Source organism: Gobio gobio, assembly GCF_949357685.1.
Source record: "Gobio gobio genome assembly, chromosome: 24".
Lineage (NCBI taxonomy): Eukaryota > Metazoa > Chordata > Actinopteri > Cypriniformes > Gobionidae > Gobio > Gobio gobio.
Genome location: NC_137120.1, coordinates 18121877 through 18137657, shown reverse-complemented (window position 1 = coordinate 18137657; position 15781 = coordinate 18121877). Strand labels below are relative to the sequence as shown.

At 38.2% G+C, this 15781-nt stretch overlaps 2 protein-coding genes across 2 annotated transcripts in view; both read right to left on the bottom strand.

Moving 5' to 3' along the window:
• Window positions 1-4372, bottom strand: part of map1sa (microtubule-associated protein 1Sa) — a 38018-nt gene extending 33646 nt beyond the window's left edge. The window contains exons 1-2 of the mRNA XM_079807879.1: window positions 4184-4372; window positions 105-206 (exon numbers count right to left, since the gene is read on the bottom strand). Coding sequence (XP_079664005.1) covers window positions 105-206; window positions 4184-4340 — 259 coding nt within the window. The 5' untranslated portion in view covers window positions 4341-4372. The remainder of the gene's footprint in view (window positions 1-104; window positions 207-4183) is intronic.
• A 2487-nt stretch (window positions 4373-6859) lies between these two features.
• Window positions 6860-12295, bottom strand: LOC307120148 (cocaine- and amphetamine-regulated transcript protein; the record flags this gene model as incomplete). The annotated part of the gene is made up of 3 exons (XM_079807036.1): window positions 6860-6967; window positions 11998-12081; window positions 12167-12295. 3 exons carry the CDS (start codon window positions 12293-12295, stop codon window positions 6860-6862), a joined length of 321 nt encoding a protein of 106 aa, XP_079663162.1.
• Window positions 12296-15781: the final 3486 nt, after the last annotated feature.

The window sequence follows — 15781 nt, the reverse complement described above, 5'->3', positions numbered from 1 at the left end:
AAATAAAAAAAAAGAACAACATCATTGAAATATATTTTCTTCCCATCATATTCCCTTCCATGCAACACAAATCCACAGACACAGGTAAATATTTCATAAATTACCTTTGAGGTCCTCAGAGAAGAAAGCAGAGTGTCTTGAAATAAACAGTTTAAGCTGTTCATCTATATTGCAGGCGGTTAGGTCGACGTCCCACGAGCGTATACCTATGCAAAGACAAGTCAACAAACAAAAGTTCAATTATTCATCACAGCATTTAAACCAGAACAAATCTCATTCCTGGCAGATAACTGTGGTGGAAGCTGCACCGTCTGACCAGGAAGAGAAGGAAATGCTGGCCACAGTCAGAAAGAGGATGTGTGTGCATCAAGTCACATGGCCCTTGTGTATAGTCACAGATAAGAGACTGAAAAATCAAAGGAAAGCAGATGATAAAAGGAAAAAAAAAAAATAGCACAATCATGTCTAACCAGCCTGGGCTCCCAGTCTGACCAAGTGGTGGGAGACAAGCAAAACAGCTTAGGCTGGTTTAAGCAGTTTTTCTTTCAACGCAGCAGATGTGTCTCACAGATATTATAGACAAACTTTTAGCTGCGCAAAACAGCACAATGAGGAAGGAGAGTCTGCAAACACAAGATACGCTATATATAACCGCGCTGTCCATCGACAAAAGAATTGCTTCGCCTTTTCAGTGACTTTCGACAGAGAAAACAAGTCAGTGACGCATATCTGCTGCTTATCTTTCATAAGAGTGTGCATTCAGATTTGAGGATTGCGGGCCCCCGAGAGATCTCAAGCAGACAGGGAAGTCACGTTGGGTTAGCCATGCTGAAGTAAATGAGCTGCATTATTTATGTTCTGCAGAGCTGGCTGGGTCTTTTTATGCGCTTTGGGATCCAAGGGCCAAGAATCTCACCAAAACCCTGAAATACTGGAAAAACCAATAGCATAATACACATCCCAGTGTGAAGAAAAATGTATTAGGAATGCACTGATATGAACATTTTGTCCAGTACCGATAACCGATAATTATTTAGGGGAAACGTACCTAATAAGCTCAAGTACCCGTTAAAGGGTTAGTTCACCCAAAAATGAAAATTCTGTCATTAATTACTCACCCTCATGTCGTTCGACACCCGTAAGACCTCCGTTCATATTCAGAACACAAATGAAGATATTTTTGTTGAAAGCTGATGGCTGAGAAAGGTTTCAGATAGGCCTCCATTGGCATTCAGTACATTAATACTCCCAAGACCCATAAAAGGCACTTAAAACGTCGTTACAAAGTCCATCTCACCACAGTGACTCTACAATCATTTTACGATGCGACGACAATAGTTTTTGTGTGCAAAAAAAAATCAAAATAACACCTTTATCCAACTTGTTATTGCCTTCCGTGTGTGCCTCCACGACGCATGCGCGAGAATATGACGTAGCGCCGGGGTTAAGGGTGAGTAATTAATGACAGAATTTTCATTTTTGGGTGAACAAACCCTTTAAGCACACTACTATCTTTGAGCTCAGATTATAAAAAGAAAATAATAATTTATCATCCTACTTGATGTCTTAACCAATTGATGTGTTTATTACTATATACCTCCTGTAATTTCAAGCTAATCAGACCATTGCACACTGAGATATAGGAATTAATGTGTTCACATTAGCGCAAGATACATGCCTAATACAGGGGGCCCAGTCACCGCCTCTACAGAGGCACGTCTCTCTGGATCCGTTATCTGTTTGTCTGAGTTAAAAGTCTTAGGAGGCTGTGAGACGGGTCAAAAGGGCACCGCAAACCTGCTCTCGCTCTCTCTTCCATCTCAGATAGGGGATCCCCGAATTTAGAGAATCAGGCAGTTAGGGATTACATTATTTATTTTATATATATATATATATATATATATATATATATATAATTAATATTTTAATTCCATTTCTCTGTAAAGCACTTTGAATTGCCACGGTGTATGAAATGTGCTATACAAATAAACTTGCCTAGCCACTGTCTGGTGGCCATTTTGAAAGCTGTCTGAAAACTTTCACCAAAAGAGTAGCCCCTTAAATGTGCATTTTTTTTTAGATGTTTAAGTCTTTATTTTGGATAAGTATAACTTCTTACTGCAAAATTAAGATATTAATGTTTAGACTTTTGGGATGTGGATGTGGACCTGGATGTGGGAGTTCAATCCAAAAGATAGTTTTAACAACATAGCGCAGGTGCTACAGAACATTGTTAGCTTACTAGCTGTATAAGACTGTGTGCTACACTAATATATTATTTCACAGGCATTACTGGCTTGTACTTTCAAATCCATTATATTATAAATTTACAGTTTATTGATTTTTTGTGGTTTTACACTGCTGTAATTTTTAACGACTTCATATTATTGTAAGGTGAGCTTAAAGGGTGCACTACTATGAAAATCACACAGCTTCAGTGTGACATCAATAAGAAAAAGTATAATTTCATAGACATTTTCAATAATAGCTGTTCATATGTATGAACTTAATACATGACCTAGATTATTTATTTAGCAAAATTGTCCTTTTAAATTTAATTTAATAATATTTATTAATAAAAAATAAATCACAGAGGAGCAGTAATTTATCAATTTGTAGCAAGAATATTTTCATACTCATAGGGCGTTGTTCAGAAATAGCGATGAACAGAAAAAATCATGAATGATTGGTAGAAACCTGTTTGTTTACATGCCAAGAGTTCAAAACATAACATTCATTCAATTTTTTGAGGAAAAAAAGGTCTAAAAATGTTTTAAATATAAAGAACAAAACAACAGATTCGCCATTTGTGATGTTGCGGCGAGCTATTACACACACATACGTGTTCTTTTTATGTGTTTATTAGAGGTTGAATTCATATAAAATTCTGCCAAACTTCCCATACTACTTCTAAATAGGATGTTTACTTAATAAATTATCATATAGACATTTTCATGTTTATATGAAAAAAAAGGGGGTTGGGGGTAACAGCTTAAGTAAAAATGATGTTCCATGAAGATATTTTGTAACTTTCCTACCGTAAATATATCAAAAATGTATTAGTAGTAGTAATATGAATTGCTAAGGACTTCATTTGGACAACTTTAAAGGCGATTTTCTCAAAAATTATTTTGTTTCTTTTTTGAAGTGATTCCAATCATATTTCACACAGTTCAAACCCATCATGGTGAACAGCGTGCATCTGAAGAGTCTCAGCTGAAGGAAATAATACATTATTTATCTGCTTTAATATATTGGCCAAATTTTCTTAACAGGCCGATAACGATAACATTAAAAATGAACATATATCCAATATGGTGGCCGATATATCGTGCATCCCTAAAAAATATTGTTGCAAAGAGTGGCATGGCTCTGAATGGACATGAACAGAAGGCTTGAAATGGCACAGCATGTTGTTTAGTCTGCTGTCTCTCTGGCATTGACTATCTTTTGTAATAGCAGAGGAAAACTTTGAACAACTTCCTCATATTGATTTTAGGTCGCTCTGAGAACGTTAGCTAACGTTGTGTCAAGGTTCTCTCAACAACAAACGTTCTTCCAGTAACATAAATCAAACAGTTATCTCTCTAATATTGTTCTCCAAATGTAAGCACACAAACAATGTATACAATGCCTAGTTTTTTTTCCTAAAAGGATTGGATTTTTGGCATTGTTGAAAGCTGAGAGACCCATTTCAACAGTAAATATGCATAAGAGCCCTCTGTGGGCATTTATCTCTTTTTAGTTCCATCAGCTGACAAAATGAAAAGAGGTCAAGGTCATGTGAACAAAAGGGAGTCTCTGGAGTTAGTATATGGTTACATCCATGCCATGTGACAGCTTTCAACTGACTTTCAATGAAAATTCTGTAAACCTAGACATTTATAAGAGCAAGTCCCTAATAATGAGGTATATTTTAAAGTTATATTAATTTTAAACTGGGAGCAAAAACTTGATAAAACTACAGATTAGTTATTCCGCGTTATATTCCAACATTTTTGGACAAACAATAATAACAATGTTTCAGCAACAAGAGCTACAAATACCCTGCAGTGATATTTGTTATAGAGGTGTTTTTTTTTTTGCGATTTTTCTCTTAATGACGTAGCCTCGGAGTGATGGGCGAGTGAAGCGCGCGGTGGCTCTCATTCAGTCACCATCCCACAGTAAGACAAATGTTTACCTCTTTCAATCTCTGACACCAGTAAATCCACAAATCCAGACGGACCGGGCTGTCCAACAATGACGAGCAAAGAGTATTTATCGCTGCAGAAACCGGGACGAGCGCTTCGGTTGGAGTTTTCCATGCTTGCCAACTCGCCGATGTGCTCTGCCGCCATGTTGCAAAGTTTACACAAATTCGCGACGTCCGATCCCCAAGCGAATCGTTCATTTGAACCGGTTCTTTTAAATGATTCAGTCGAATCGATTCTCTTCAGATCCATTACGGCGAACTTATGGCTAGCCGACTTTTATTCATTCCCAGGATATGAATTCTTGGTATCAACAATTCAATTTTCGCTAGTTAAAATGATAATTCTGGATATCAATGACGCCATCACTCGCAAAAACTCTTTAAATCTTGAAATCTAAAAAGTATAATTTCTTAATATCTGTAAATGTATTTTCACTAGTGAAATGTCACCATAGGCTACCATTCAAATTCAATTGTTGATATCAAGAATTGATTTCTTACTAGTTTAAATTCCAATTTCACACAGGCCTATCAGAAATACAATTCTCATTAAAGCCGTTTTGCTTTTAATAATTCCGTCCTAGGATATGAATTCTTGACAAGAACTTGCTGTGAGAGGAAAATTGGGGCAAACAAACAACACTGAATTTGACACAAATATGATTTATTTTTCCAAATAGGGAGGTTGATAAGGCAAATCTGGCACTCAGTTATGGATCTCGTACACATTTAGCCTACAATATAGGCTACCACACCCTATAACTTAATCGAAAATATGGTGATAACAGCCAAATATTAGGCTAATGTAGGTGCAAAACAAAGAAACGTGAAATGCTGCGTGTTGACTTCTGGTAACAATTTAGACTCGAAAGAACCGGTTAATTGAAATGAATCGTTCGAACGAACCGATCTCCTCGAATGAATTGGACTACCCAACGGTACTACAAGCGATGCGCTCAGGGAAACACCCACAATTTATATGTGAGGGAGGGGGGAGTAGTGGTTGACGTAATTTGTGTCAGTTAATAGAGAGTTAGCTAATAGGTATTTTAAAAAAGAAACGCTTTGACTGAAGAAACGAAGACAATAAACACGACTGCATCAAAAAAAAAAAAAAAAAAAAGCTAATAGGTATTTTGGAACCATGTTAACAGAAAACAGTTTTTTGTTGTTGTTGGTTTTTTCAGAATGCCATCTTTAAAAACAAGATTGTAGTGAAATGATTTTATTTTATAAGGAAAATGCCAAATGCTTTAGAAGAAGTGGGCTCTTTTCAACCAAATTTCAAATTAAAAAAATAATTTTAAGATATACTTAAATCTTTTGGAACAAACTAAAAACAAAAAAAGTGCTGAAAACATGTCATGATGTAACTTTTTTTAAAGTCACCATGAAAGCAAAACGGACCGTTCTTGTTTTTATTATGGAATATAACAGTATTTATTATGGTTTATCGGTGCACATCATTATTTTTCTAAATTCATGTTCCTCATAATTTTGAATCAGAATAACTTCCCCGTCCTCTTGTGGCGACATCTCTGATGTTGAGGGCAGGGCGATCTGTCACTCACGTGAGATCCACCAATAGCAAACCACAACCATCCAATCAATTCATCACAGACAAAAGCAAGCCCCGCCCTACATTTGTTCTTGTTTGAGAAGCCATTTGACTTTGGTACAATAGGGAAGAAAAATTATATTTAGTTTCATGACGACTTTAATGTGACTATGTAATAACTCCTGTTCTTGTGGCATTGGATAAAAAAGATTGCAAACTGGCATTAAAAATGAGGTTAAAAGTTAAAAAGCAGGAATATGTGACATTGTATTTTATTTTCAGACTGGTTACAATTTCTTGCTAAAATTCCTTATAATGACATTTTTGTAGTTTGGTGCATTCTCCATCTGAGGGCACCTCAAACTACTGAGACTTTAAAAAAAGGACTAAAAAATTTATTTTTAGGAGAACTTATGACTTTTAACTATTCAATCTATTAGTATTTTATCCTTCTTAAATGATCTTAACTGTAGCACTTTGAGATTTGTTCCAAATGTAAAGTGCAGTACAAATAAAATGTATTATTATTATTATAATTATTATTATTATTATTATTATTATTGTGGCAAATATTAATTTTTAAACTACAAATATTTAATGTAGACTCTCAATTAATATGAGGTACAAAGTGCATGCTCAATTTATTTGAATAAACTAATCTATCAATTTATAGTAAATAATTATTAATTTCTGTTAGTTTTTTTTTGTGGGAGGAGTTTATCCTGACCTTAAACATTTCCCTAGTTATACTGACCAGTTTAACATATATTTAAACTGACTGGATAGCTGTGACATCACATGGCACCAACTCCTGACTCACTTAGGTTTTATATTCATCAGGGAATATATCGAATACACTTTGCGCCATCTTGTGGCCGGCTATGGAATTGTAAGCTTTTATAAAAGTCAGATAGAATATGAAACAGTAGTAGGCCTACGACCTGCTCTCAGACTAATCAGACTTTGAATAAAAATAGAGATTTATACAAAAATGCATGCATTTATTGTATGTGTCAGTTTGATAAAACATGTTACAACTGTGACTGGAAACAACAAATAGCATGGGCACAATAAACCGCTGGATTGTGGCAGGATGAGAGATGTTTTCACAAACACTTGAGGATGGAGAAACTGCAGGTGGTTCCTCCAGGACAGCTGCACAACTTCCCGAAGCGAGAGCCTTTCCGCACCGCACACTGCTCACCTGCATCACACTATCACATCATTTGATTAATGCTTTTCTCATACTTTACACTGTAATTAGGTCAGACAGTTGACGGTAGCCGTTGACTTCCACAGTATGGCTACCGTCAACTGTCTGGTTATTAACATTCTTCAAAATATCCTCTTTTGTATTCAAGTCGAAACTCGTACAGGTTTGGAACGATATGAGGAGTGAGTGAGTAAATGATGACTTTTTAGGTGAACTATCCCTTAAAGGGCCAGTCACACTTCCCCAAGCAATCCCATTGGCTTTTAATAGGCGCTCTCTTTAGTAGGCCTACCTGTTTACAATTCCGACAGAATCATGTTATGTTTTGAATTATGTTATAATGAGCATTGTTGTCTGTATTAGTTAGCTTATGTAGGCTACTAGCATAGCATACATATAAGTGATTAGCCTGATAGCTTAGTTTATACCAAGGGGGTAGCCCAGCCCCCGGAAAGCGTACCACCCATAGGCGCGGCCATTGCTAACCAAGCCATCACCTGTTGTTAGCATCCCATTGACTCCCATCCATTTTGGCCTCACTTTGACAGTGAATATCTTTACATCTGAGACTTTTAAAGACTCCATTCGTCCATTGTTTATTTCTAAACAAACACGACAATGTATAAAAGGCTCCATTACCTTGTATCTTACACTATCGCCCCGTTGAAGCTATTTTTGTAAAATATAGGCTAACGATTGCGTCTTAACCACGCGACTGTGCCGCGCTGTTGAGCAAATGACCGTTTAGACCCGAGGAGAAGCTTGTAGGCAATATTGTACTGTCTATGAGTCAATCGGGGGGATGTGGAGGCATAAACGCAGATAGAGATGTTGCAGATCCTGCTTCGTTCATCAAAAGTTGCTCCTGCTCACCCTCTCTGTCTCTGCAAGATTCGGTGATTCAGATTTTACGTTGCACAACTACTAGAAGACTTGCCACTGCTGGACAGGCTGATCACGTCACATCTACGTCGTCAAGCTCAGTCTGAGGCTGCGCAGTACATCAGCCATCAGGAAGTGAGTGCTCCTATCCTGACTTCAATTCTCCCCGTTGAAGTCTATGGAGTCGCTCTGTCCATTTCTTTTACTGTCTATGGTTTATACACACATTTGCACTTACCCTATATGTAGGCCTACTCACAATTATCTTTAAAGTAATTACGTGTCAAATTAAGTGCTAAATGTCCAAATATTTCTGTTATAAAAATAATGTAATGATGTTAATTTATTCACTTAATTATTATAAAAGCAATAAGCCCCGTAAAGTTTACAGTGAATTTATAACAGCTAAAGGGCATTGTTAGGCATGATAGCTAAACCCCCTTAACTGTTATAAATTCACTTTAAACTTCATGGGGCTTATTGCTTTTGTAAAACGGTTACCACAATACCACACAATACAAATATTAAAGGGTCAGTTCACCCAAAAATGAAAATTCTGTCATTAATTACTTACCCTCATGTCGTTCGACACCCGTAAGACCTCCGTAAGTACCTTTTAAGGGTCTTGAGAGTGAACCGTGCATTGTGCCAATGGAGGCCTTTCAGAGCCATCAGATTTCAACTAAAATATCTTCATTTGTGTTCTGAAGATGAAAGGTCTTACGGGTGTCGAACGACATGAGGGTAAGTAATTAATGACAGAATTTTCATTTTTGGGTGAACTAACCCTTTAAAGCTAAATGTAGCAATGTAACTTTATGAAGTAACATCACTAAAAGCCTTCCTTCCACTGGAAAAAAAAACAATGATCTATATAAATGTTCTCTATATAGATCAGTGACAGCGACAGAAGTTACATTATTATGGCATTAGATGGCGGCAAAGACCGTCTTTATGAGTGAGTCAGTCAGTAGTAGCGAATACTTTTATATTGAAATGACTGAAACTTGTTGTGAACACGGGCGCAACTTTCAAATGAGCACTGTCACTAGGTGCGTTCACACCAATTCACCAATTATGAGATTCTAACTTGTAAAAAGTGTTCACGTCCTCGTAGAGCTCATAATTACAGCTTGTAGGCTGGGTTTTTTCTGAGCGTTACGGCTTGTACCACGTGACCACTGCACCTCACGCGGAAGCAGAGACAAATGGCAGCGCTTCCAGCAGTAAAACGTAAATAAGCAGTTATTTCGTAATATTTTAAAAGACATGCAGCGTGAAGTTAGATATCTAGGTTATTCTTGTAATGACAACCTAAATAAATGAAAGTGTAATAATAACGCATTTGCATAACACTTCAATGTTACTTCTATTGTGTTTTACTCTTCTTAGTACTTAAATGACATTTTACTTAAATTAAATTACAGCATTCTTTCACGTGGACGACTGACGCTATAGAAACGGATAATCCCCAGTTCGAAAACGTGAACAGCTCCAAATACAGCAAATTCAAGATTCCTGTAAATTCGAGTTGATGTGAACGCAGCAACTGTCAGGACACGGGAAAAACCCTTAACTGTTAAAAGGACAAGATATCGCAGAGGACATTCAAACTGATTTTTTATAATGAACATAGGACTGACCTGAAGGAATATGCTAAATCTGAATGCAGGTAATACACTTGATCGTCTCTCTTTCACAATTATTGTGAAAAAAATACAGCTATTGACCAATCAGAATCAAGAAATGGAACTAACCGTTTTATAATATTATTTAATTAACTAACAGTTTATCAAGTGAAAGAAACATTACATTTGTTTTATTATGCACTATATAGTAAGCTATACACACACCCATACACACATATATATCGGTTGTATGTACTTAGTATAATCATTAAAGGTGGGGTAAGCCATATCTGGTAACTGATATTGATATTTCAAATCACCAAAACAAACCCGCCCCTACCCTTAAAAGGGTCTCGCCCCTATTTGGATAGCTCTGTAACTACATACGCAACCCAGGCAATGACTATGGCGGAATCTGCTGTGCCATACGGCTGAGGGTACGATGTCATCACTTACTATGGTAATCCAGGTTGAATGTTCAGTGAAAAAGTCATCCCTTACATCCCAAAAACACAAACACAGTTCTAATGAACAACTCGATGGCACGAGCAACCCAGACCACCTAACGAACATATTACAATTATGACAAGATTAGAGGGTTATAGCGATCACTAAAAGAGGAACCAATGGAAACAAACATATATTAGGAGTTTATTATCGTACTTTTCGGACACACTGCGGGCTGACGCTTGAAACAGACAGTGGCTTATAGGATGTGGAAATGAATGGGTAATTATCATCGCTGAAGTGAACAACGATACGATTGCAAATGGACAAACAAGGGAACTTGATACATGAGCATATTCAAGCAAAAGCTTGCATATATTAGTTATTTGAAACAAAACGATTGCAGGCCTTAGTGTTCCTTGAGTTCTCTCCAGCGCTGGAAAGCTGATCCGATATTTACACGGTTCCTACTTCTTGCCTGATTGTAAGCCTTCTTTTGTTCCACAGACATTTTCCACTTTTGGAAACGTGCACTGAGCGATCTCTTCTCCTCATCATTAGTAGACACGCCCCTTACTGCTGATTGGCTACAAGTTTGTTTTGGTACTCGGCCCGAGACACTTTCCTAAAGCATTTTTGAAATATAGCTTACCCCAACTTTAACTGATAGTTGATGGAGACCTGATTTTGAGGGAGGACCCGATTCGTCACTGGCGCATTCTGTAGTCCAAAGGTGTGAAGCGCAGACCGATCGGTATATGACATCAAAGTACCACGAGAGCATGCTTTCGAATCGCTCACTGCACGTCTCGTTGTACTTTGATGTTGTATACTGGTCGGTCTGCGCAGTGCCGCTTCAAGTCAAACACACCTCAAGTTTAACTCTGAGAATTCGTATCACGTGAAGCCGTGCGGCCAATAAAAGATCAATAAGTCACCGCATGACCTTTTGGCTGAATTAAAAGACCACAATTTTTGAAGTAGATTGTATATTTTTACTTTCTGGATTTAATCTGTTAATTTTATGTTTATAAAAAAGACGGTGCAGTGTGTGACGTCATATCACAACCACTGCACTGTCTGACTCAAGCGTGCCACACACAAGTCCTGAAAATTGAAGCCGAAGCATCTCGGTCGCTCTCAGGTGACTGGATGCAGTAGAGCTTATAAACCCCGCCCTCTCCATGTAATCGAATAGGACGCAAGCCAAATTACAACATCCAATTCAATTACACTTCAAATATTTTTTTCCAAAGATGGTTTCTGTCATTTGAGGTAGTTCTCATCACACAGACGTTCGTTTATTTGATGTTATAAAAACAGGTAGTAAGTCATAATTGACAGCTGTGCTTGCGATTGAGTTGCACAGGAGTGTGGGCGGGACCTTAGAATCAAAACTGCACAAACTTCCAGCAGAACGACTGTTACTGGGATATTTTGGCTTCATTTTTCTACAGTGGAAGGAAGTCGAGACGCGCTGTCCATCTTTTTTTACAGTCTATGGTACGTAGAAATTTGGCGTGCTCAAAGTCTAGTGTGACATGACCACATCCACGATCCCTTCAGCCAAGAAAAGCAAGTTCCTTAATGGTTAAACAAGACTAGAAATGGATTTGATGAATTATGGATGTTTTGTTGTATTAGTTTGTTTAGAATTTTTTTTACTCGATTTTTCTCAAAATTAACTTTTTTTCATTTTTTTGTCCAATTCCAACAAACCATACATCATTTTGTAGGGTTTTTAATAGAGAATTATGAAAATAATGAAAATAACAATAACAATAACTCATTTTTGAACATTTGCTCACTGCAACTCATTTTGCCTGCACACACAGTCACATGTTAAAAAAATATCAAAACAAACTCCTGAACTTCTTTTCTTCACTGAGCAAAAACTATCTCGTTTTTCCATCCTAGCTGTTTATTTTCATGTAAATGTGTAAATAATCACGTTATATCAATAAAGTTTTATAGTTGCCAACCCAATTACATATTGTTATTGCTATTGTAATTAATTACGTGTAAAATATGCATAAAATGAACACTGTAAATTGTTACCAATGAACATACTTACCGATGGAACCCAACCGAACTTCTTCTCCGCTATGGGAATCTGTTTGTTTCTCAGTTTTTCAAGAACTTCTTGAAGAGCCTCAATCTGTAAAAATGTTTTTCCCCCTTTATTAATTACCGTTTATGCTGTAATTCAGGAATGATTTCCTGACTAAGACAAGATATCTTACCAGTTCTTTCTCCTCTTGAGCCTTCATGTTATCGTCTGGCGAGCGGATCTCTAAAAAATTGTCACAACTAACTAGTAACATTAAGACGGAGCAGGTCATGGTTAGAAGGAAGATCCGATCTCTAACCATTGTGTCGAGTGTAGCAGGACTTGATTTGAGGCAGACGTCTATTGTGAGTGACTCTTCTCATGTGACTGAAGGAGGACCGTCTCAAGCATTTATATGCTCTCTGTGCAGTCACACAAACCCTTTCAAAATGCATCAGCATGAAATGCAGTGGATGACACGGGTCATGACCTCCGAAGGCAATGCAAACTATAAGATGCCCGTCTCCACAGTTGCTCCGTCCACCGAAGAACGTCAGCAAGATGATTCATACCTCTGACCCATGAACCTCAAACATCAAACCATTCATGTACACCTAACCTCATCTTTGACTACAATTACCAACCGTTTTTATTTCCGGAGACCATCATTTCATTACCGGAACATCCATAACAAGAAATAGCCATTTTAGGGAATTGGGGCCAGTTGCAAACAAATGTAAACATCTCAGCATTGATGAATGAACAATTAGATCACCACAGGGGCATAATTTGTGGGTAGGACAGGTCTGTAACCACCATAGACATTGAGGGGGACCAGTCCCCTTGAATAATTAGAAATGGCCAAATTGTCCCCCCCAATATTTGATATTGTTAATACTGCTCTGCTGTACTCACAGCATTACACACAGCTCTATTTGTTGCTAGGATGACAAAAGTAAAATGTTACATTTTTAGGTTGGTCTGCCTCAGCGGTCTAACATCGCTCATCACTGTGAGAATGAGTGAGATGGCCAATCAAATCAAAGAAGGCGGGGCTTACAGTTAGTGCGAATTCCAACGCCACACTTTAGTTATTGCAGTGAAAAAGTGCGTCGTAAGATGTAAGTAGCTAAACATTTAATATTTGACAACTGTTAACGATAAAAGCGTTCAGCGACCAACAGTAATATCGAGTGAAGCAAACTACTTGACATTTTTTTATGAAATTTTTAAGAACGGACCAAAACTGCCTGGACTTCTACAAATCAAGATGGTATCTCCCTGACCCCGATCTCTCCCGTGTTTCCCCATGAACACACTTCAGCGGTGGATCGCCTGTGTGGGCTGAGGCAGGATGGTCGCCCACTGTAGAGGTACGTGGAGGAATTTGCTGAGCTTTCTTGTTTGGTGAACTGGCCAGATGCACCACTTGACGCAGTGTTTCTGATGGGCTTGGACGAGGACGCCATTCGCTACATTGAACCTGCCTGTTCTTTTTCCCCAGTCAAGTCAATAAATCTGATTCTGTTTTTAAATTGTTCTGATTTCGAGATTATGTGTCTTCCTCGTCCGGTCCCCTCACAAAAACACGCGGCCTGGTCAGTTCACCCACAGCCAGTTTCCTCCACCTATCCCTCCAGTGGGTTTCCCCCTATTGTCCTGCCTGTCCCAAAGCCCAAGGGGTCGAGGAGGAGGGCCACCGCAAAGCCCTCGATTCCGGCCAAGATGTCCGCTACCTCGCCAGAGCCACAGGACCACTGGTTAATAGATTTTTGGACTGATCCTGTAGTTCCAAGTCTCCTAGAGTCCGCTCCACGTCTCCTCACTAGAGTCCGCTCCACATCTCCTCCCTAGAGCCCGCTCCAGGTCGTCCCCCTAGAGCCCGCTCCAGGTCGTCCCCCTAGAGCCCGCTCCATGTCGTCTCCCTAGAGCCCGCACCGCGTCGTCTCCCTAGAGCCCGCTCCACGTCTCCCACGAGCCAGGGCGCCCAACTGTGTTACATCTAAGGCACGAGGACGTAGTAATGTTACAACCCACGCCTGTCCCGGACTCCATTACCCATGATCCTCTCTGTCCCACACCTGAACTCACTTCTCTCATCGTCTTTGTCATTAGCACTCCCTTTATATTGAACTCCTTGTCCGTTCTTCATTGTTATGCTTACGTGTGTGTTGTGTTCAGTGATCGTCTTATTAATAAACCCTTTTTGTGGAAGCTCCAACTCTTCTCTTCCTTGCTGCACTACACACCTCTGTAACATAAATCCTTTAATAATTTAAATCCTTTAAATAAACCAATATGACCAATACCCTTCCCCCCTGCCAAAATAAAAAAAACAAAGCAAAACAAACTTTATACGCTTTATATGCTTAAAAATACGCTAATGGTTCACCATGACTTTAATAAATAGAAGATCGTCTCTGATTAGTTCCAAACCAGTTTGAAATATTTTTTTTTCTGTGAAACTCAAAGAGAAATTAAAAGAATGAAAGTAGATGAAAGTGCACTTGAACTTGATTAGTCTTCTGAAGTCATTCATGAGTGTAAAATATTAATGACATCATTTTCATTATGTTTTAAACTCAATGAAATTCACAGTCAACTGAGCTTAAATAATTATTAGGTCATTTGATTCTATTTAATCCTAAGATAAACCATAGAATGAAGAAGATTTTCAATTATGTAAGATTCATTTAAATAATGGATAATATAATTAGAAAACAGTGGGGGAAAATGCAAGAGAACAGAAATTGAATTGCGATGCACCAGTATTAAAAAGTGGTTACAACCAGTAGCATAGCAAGAAATCACAGATTCCTGATTGCTTAAAATAAAATAAAATAAGGAATTGTTGATTTGTACAGCACATTAATCAAAACTTATTGGTTTGATTAATGTGTTGCCTACGCTGTCATTTTCTTTGTATGTAACAGTTCGTTAAAATGCGGTGACAATGGCGGATGCACAAAGTTTATAAAGTCAAAATAAGTTTATAAAGTCAATATTACGCTTTTTCAAGAAATCATGGAAAGATAAGTGAGAAGGAGAAAAAGAGGCATCTCCATCTGAGCCTACTTCACCTTTTCATTAGGAGATGCACGTGAAGCGGCACCTGAAGCTTTTGATATTCAAGACACTAATCGACACAATATATATACACACTCACCTAAAGGATTATTAGGAACACCTGTTCAATTTCTCATTAATGCAATTATCTAATCAAGCAATCACATGGCAGTTGATTCAATGCATTTAGGGGTGTGGTCCTGGTCAAGACAATCTCCTGAACTCCAAACTGAATGTCAGAATGGGAAAGAAAGGTGATTTAAGTAATTTTGAGCGTGGCATGGTTGTTGGTGCCAGACGGGTCGGTCTGAGTATTTAACAATCTGCTCAGTTACTGGGATTTTCACGCCTAACCATTTCTAGGGTTTACAAAGAATGGTGTGAAAAGGGAAAAACATCCAGTCTGCGGCAGTCCTGTGGGCGAAAATGCCTTGTGTGAAGTATGTGTTCCACGTGTGAAATTCATGTGGTTTTTCCGTTAGGGTTTGTTTAACAAATGTTTGACAGATCCAAATTTTGACTACTGGTATGAGATGTTTAGGTGTTCATTGATGATGTTGGTATAGCATGTGTGAAGCTTGTTTGAGATGTTAACAGAGCTTCCTCTTGCAGACATGTACTCACCGTTTGCCTCCAGTAATGGGAGACGACTCAATGTCCTGCAGTGCAGGAACTTGACACTGCAGCTAGGGGACAACAGTGAGTGTTCATGCACTAATAAACACACACACACACACACACA